At 44.0% G+C, this 3,934-nt stretch overlaps 1 protein-coding gene across 1 annotated transcript; it reads right to left on the minus strand.

The window, feature by feature from the left end:
* Positions 1-225: 225 nt before the first annotated feature.
* LOC104496589 (gap junction beta-6 protein) lies at positions 226-1,131 on the minus strand. Its single transcript, XM_010139730.1, has one exon. The coding sequence runs from the start codon at positions 1,129-1,131 to the stop codon at positions 340-342; it is 792 nt and encodes a 263-aa protein (XP_010138032.1). The 3' UTR covers positions 226-339.
* Between the last annotated feature and the right edge of the window lie 2,803 nt (positions 1,132-3,934).

Here is a 3,934-nt window from a genome sequence, read left to right on the forward strand (position 1 = left end):
TACAAAAACATCTGGTAATACTAGAACACCTAGCTTGGAAAGAATTTTGTTCTTATTGCTGTTTCAGGAGCTGTGTCAGCATGAAGGGGTTAAGCGGGTTTCCCACTCGTCATAGTCAGCTCGTAAGGGTATGCATAGGAAGATACACTGTCCTATTTAGTCCTCACGCAATTTTCGCGTGTTTAGGCTGCCCTGACTTTTCTCAGACACAAGCATAATTGACACCTATGTGTCAAAGTCTCTCCCAATTTCAATTGTTTCACATAATAAATTTTATGTGCAGCCTTTAAACAAAGCACACTCACTCCAGAAAGAGTGAGCACCATCACTGGCAGCATCTTAGCTACTTGAAAATCCTATAACTGTGTTCTGACAGCTGTCGGATATTAACTCATTCATTTCGTTTTGTTTGGTTTCTTCCTTATTCTCATGGTTGGGATGGTGTTTTGCATTTCCAGCTTTTTTAGACCTTCTGAGGAAAAATTTTGTCAGCAAGTAACATAACTCGGCCACATTTAAAAGAATACAAATGCTGGACACAGCAATCATGAAAATAGTAAACACCGTCTTTTCAGTCGGTCGGGAAACAAAGCAGTCTACCGTGTTGGGGCAGGGCCAAGCACTACACTTCATCAAACGAGGCATTTGGAACCCATCATACATGAAATAAAAGGCATACATGAAGACTGCTTCAAAGACCAGCCTGAAGAAGATGCTGCTGGTGTACGTCCACCACAAGGAGCCCTCAATATGAAACCTCTGCGTTCTGATTTCTTCGATGTCCTTGTATTCGCATTTCTGGCCTCCTTTTCTGAACTGCCTTTTCTTCTCATGCCTTCTGTAAGCTACGTGCATGGCCACCAGCAGCGCGGGCGTGGAAACAAAGATCAGCTGCAGGGCCCACAGTCTGATGTGAGAGATGGGGAAAAAGTGATCATAGCAAACATTCTTGCAACCAGGTTGCAAAGTGTTGCAGACAAAGTCATCTTGTTCATCTCCCCAGACTCTCTCTGCAGCCACCACCAGGATCATGATACGGAAGATGAAGAGGACCGTGAGCCATATCTTCCCGATGCTGGTGGAGTGCTTATTTACCCCTCCCAAGATGGTGTGCAGCGCTCCCCAATCCATCGTCTTGTTTTAATTGTCTCACCTAAGAGAAGGCAAACAAACAACACAAAGTTTAATCAAGATGGGAAACAAGTATCATCAAGCACGGGGTATAAAATAAAGCCGATATCATAATTGCAACATATCCGCTGGCTGCCAGTAACGTCCCGTTGACGCAGTGGGCTTATCTATACGCAGTCATATATCATCTGGTCATATCAACGGGTAATATTTCATTACAAACATTCACTCCTTTTCTAGGTGTGTTTGCCAGCTATTGGCCACATTAAGTAGGAAAAGCATACAGGGGAAACTGATGAAAACAGCCTTAAATTAAAAGCTACAAATTCTAGTAGTTTGATAACAGTCACAAAAGAATAGAAGAGGATACCAGCCAAAGGTAACATTATGTGAAAAAATAAAGGGTGAGACAGCTAGAATTCCTACATGAATTAAGCCAAGTTGGCTCATCCTTAGCTTTAGAGTTTAAAACACATTTTAATGAGTTCATTCCAGCAATAAAGACACACCTAGAGGAACTGCTGCTGATGCTCTGCACCTTCCACGAGCAGGTCTGGATAACCTGCATGCACGGATTTTTTTTTAAAAAGCACAACAGTGGTTCTGTATTGTTAGTCGAAGCAATAGCTTGAGGCAATGAAGGTGAGTCTTGGTCATTATCCACCTCATCGAGCTGGATGTTAAAATCAGGATTCATCCCAAAATTGAACTTCTCCCCACTAACTGCAAAGAGCGGCTTGGGTAACCAGACTCACTCATTCAGACTCAGTGCCTATCCAGTGATTTCCACCCCCACCCCCCCCCACACACACATCGTAACACTGGCTGCATTACTCCTACAACAGGGGAGATTTTCAGGGGCTGGAAGAGTGCTAAAGTCAACGCTTGGAGAGTTCAGACAGGCCAGCAGTAGCTCAGAGACTTTTCAACAGAAGCGCAGAGTTCCAGGTACTATGACTGTAAGGACCTGAAAGAGTTCACCTTTGTCTCCCACATTCCTCCCCAGGAACCCCACAATTGTCTGGGTTTGCTCAGCTTCCACAAACAACAGCCTTTCACAGAGAGCATTGGGAGGCACTTCAGCTTGCCTCCCCCCACCCCTCCGCTTCAGAGGGATCTACAGAAAGTTAACTTGCAGCTACTCTGAATTCAAGAAGCCAGCAGTTCCTGTGCCTGGCTGCCAGGCCCCTCTAAAAGTGCTGATGGAGGATGGATGGATCTCTTTGTTCTGAAATTCCTCATTCCCCCTTGTTTTTACTTCCCGACTATAATTCGTTTGCTTCTCAGAGACCATATTTTTTGGCATTTTTTGGCACAGGGCACCAATAATAAAACCACATTTTCAAGGTTTCTGGAGAAGAGCAGCCACTGGCACAAAGGCCATTGTATCCATCAGGAGAGACTTTTTAACATCGTCCCCAGCTCCGAGCTGGGTCACGCTGCACGAGGAGGAAAACCAAGACGACTCTTTGCAGTTGTCTTCCTCGTCACACTCCCATTCTGAATAATGTCAAAAACCTTCCTGCTTTACAGCAGAATTATATATCATCAGCAAGTCACATACAATAACACAAAGCATCAAAGTACAGGACAGCTCAGGGAAAGCGAAGACATTTAATTGTTACATGAATGCAGGGTTACTTCCCAAGAATTCAAAAGTAAGTGTAATCTCCCTTCACTGGTTCCATAAACTGCATTTCCCTCTGATTGTGCTGGGTGACTGTGTGGATCTGTACTTCAGGAGATGAAAATGAGGAGGGTACCCACGATTTTCTTCATACTGGAGGGAACCTTTCCTGAGCCTCCCTCAGGATGCAGAATCTGCGTGGGCTACTACTACCTCTGCAGCTGTCCGAAAACAGTCCTGGAAGCACTGCTACCTTCCCATCCTGCTAGGTTATTTTTCCAAATAGAAAGTTTATTTTTCATTAGCATACAGATAGAGACAAAGTCTCTGTACAGATATTTAACGAACCATACTAGCCAGATTTTCAAGTATTTGTTTCCACTCTTTTTTTGCCATCTGATTTTTTCATCAATCAGACCAGCCTTTCTTTCAGGATTTGCTTTGGAGATCATAGTATGTTAAACAGAGGAACAGTCACAGCTTTAGCGTTCTCTGTTACTATTACACACATACGGCAATTACAATTCTTCTGAAATGACACTACAATTAAATATTATGACTTATGCACACCTGAAAATAAACCCTGTAGAAGACTGGCACCATGCAAACTGCAGTATGACACACATCATTTGCCCATCTTTTAATTCCAGCGGACTCCTTGCATGTCTTCTCAGTCAATGTTCCTTCTCCCTAACTGTCAGCCACCTCCTTACAGCGTGAAACACTGAGAAGTGGAACCTATGTATCCCCTCCTCCCATCTCCTGCACTTCACCTCTTGCTGTACTGCTGCCTGTCACCAGAGCTTCCCAAGGATTTGCCTCCACATGTAGTCACCCCTTCCTGCCTCCCTGTGCAGAACAGGATTCAAAACACGAGTGCCCCAGGGTGTAGTTAAAGGGCACCTTGTCTTCCAGTGGCAAAGTTAGCTCAAGATGCTTCCCCACCACCATCTGAGCCTGTGGTCACGCTGCAGTTCTCCATCTTCTACAACTTTGTGGGGGTGCGTTATAAACCAAGTGGCTTGTTCCAATGTTATTCCCAGTATTAGTATGTTTTATTTATTTTTTAAACTCAATCAATTTCACCAATCTGCCTCACAGCACAGACCCATGAAGCATCTGAAAAGCACAACTTCATTTAAAAAAACATGCTGCAAATTGCAAAGCATGGGTAAA

The sequence above is a fragment of the Buceros rhinoceros genome, unplaced genomic scaffold (genome assembly GCF_000710305.1).
Source record: "Buceros rhinoceros silvestris isolate BGI_N320 unplaced genomic scaffold, ASM71030v1 scaffold11507, whole genome shotgun sequence".
Lineage (NCBI taxonomy): Eukaryota > Metazoa > Chordata > Aves > Bucerotiformes > Bucerotidae > Buceros > Buceros rhinoceros.

Bases quoted from the DNA above. Each gene is read 5' to 3' on its own strand.
- LOC104496589 (XM_010139730.1), bottom strand. From the start codon at position 1,131: ATGGATTGGGGAGCGCTGCACACCATCTTGGGAGGGGTAAATAAGCAC.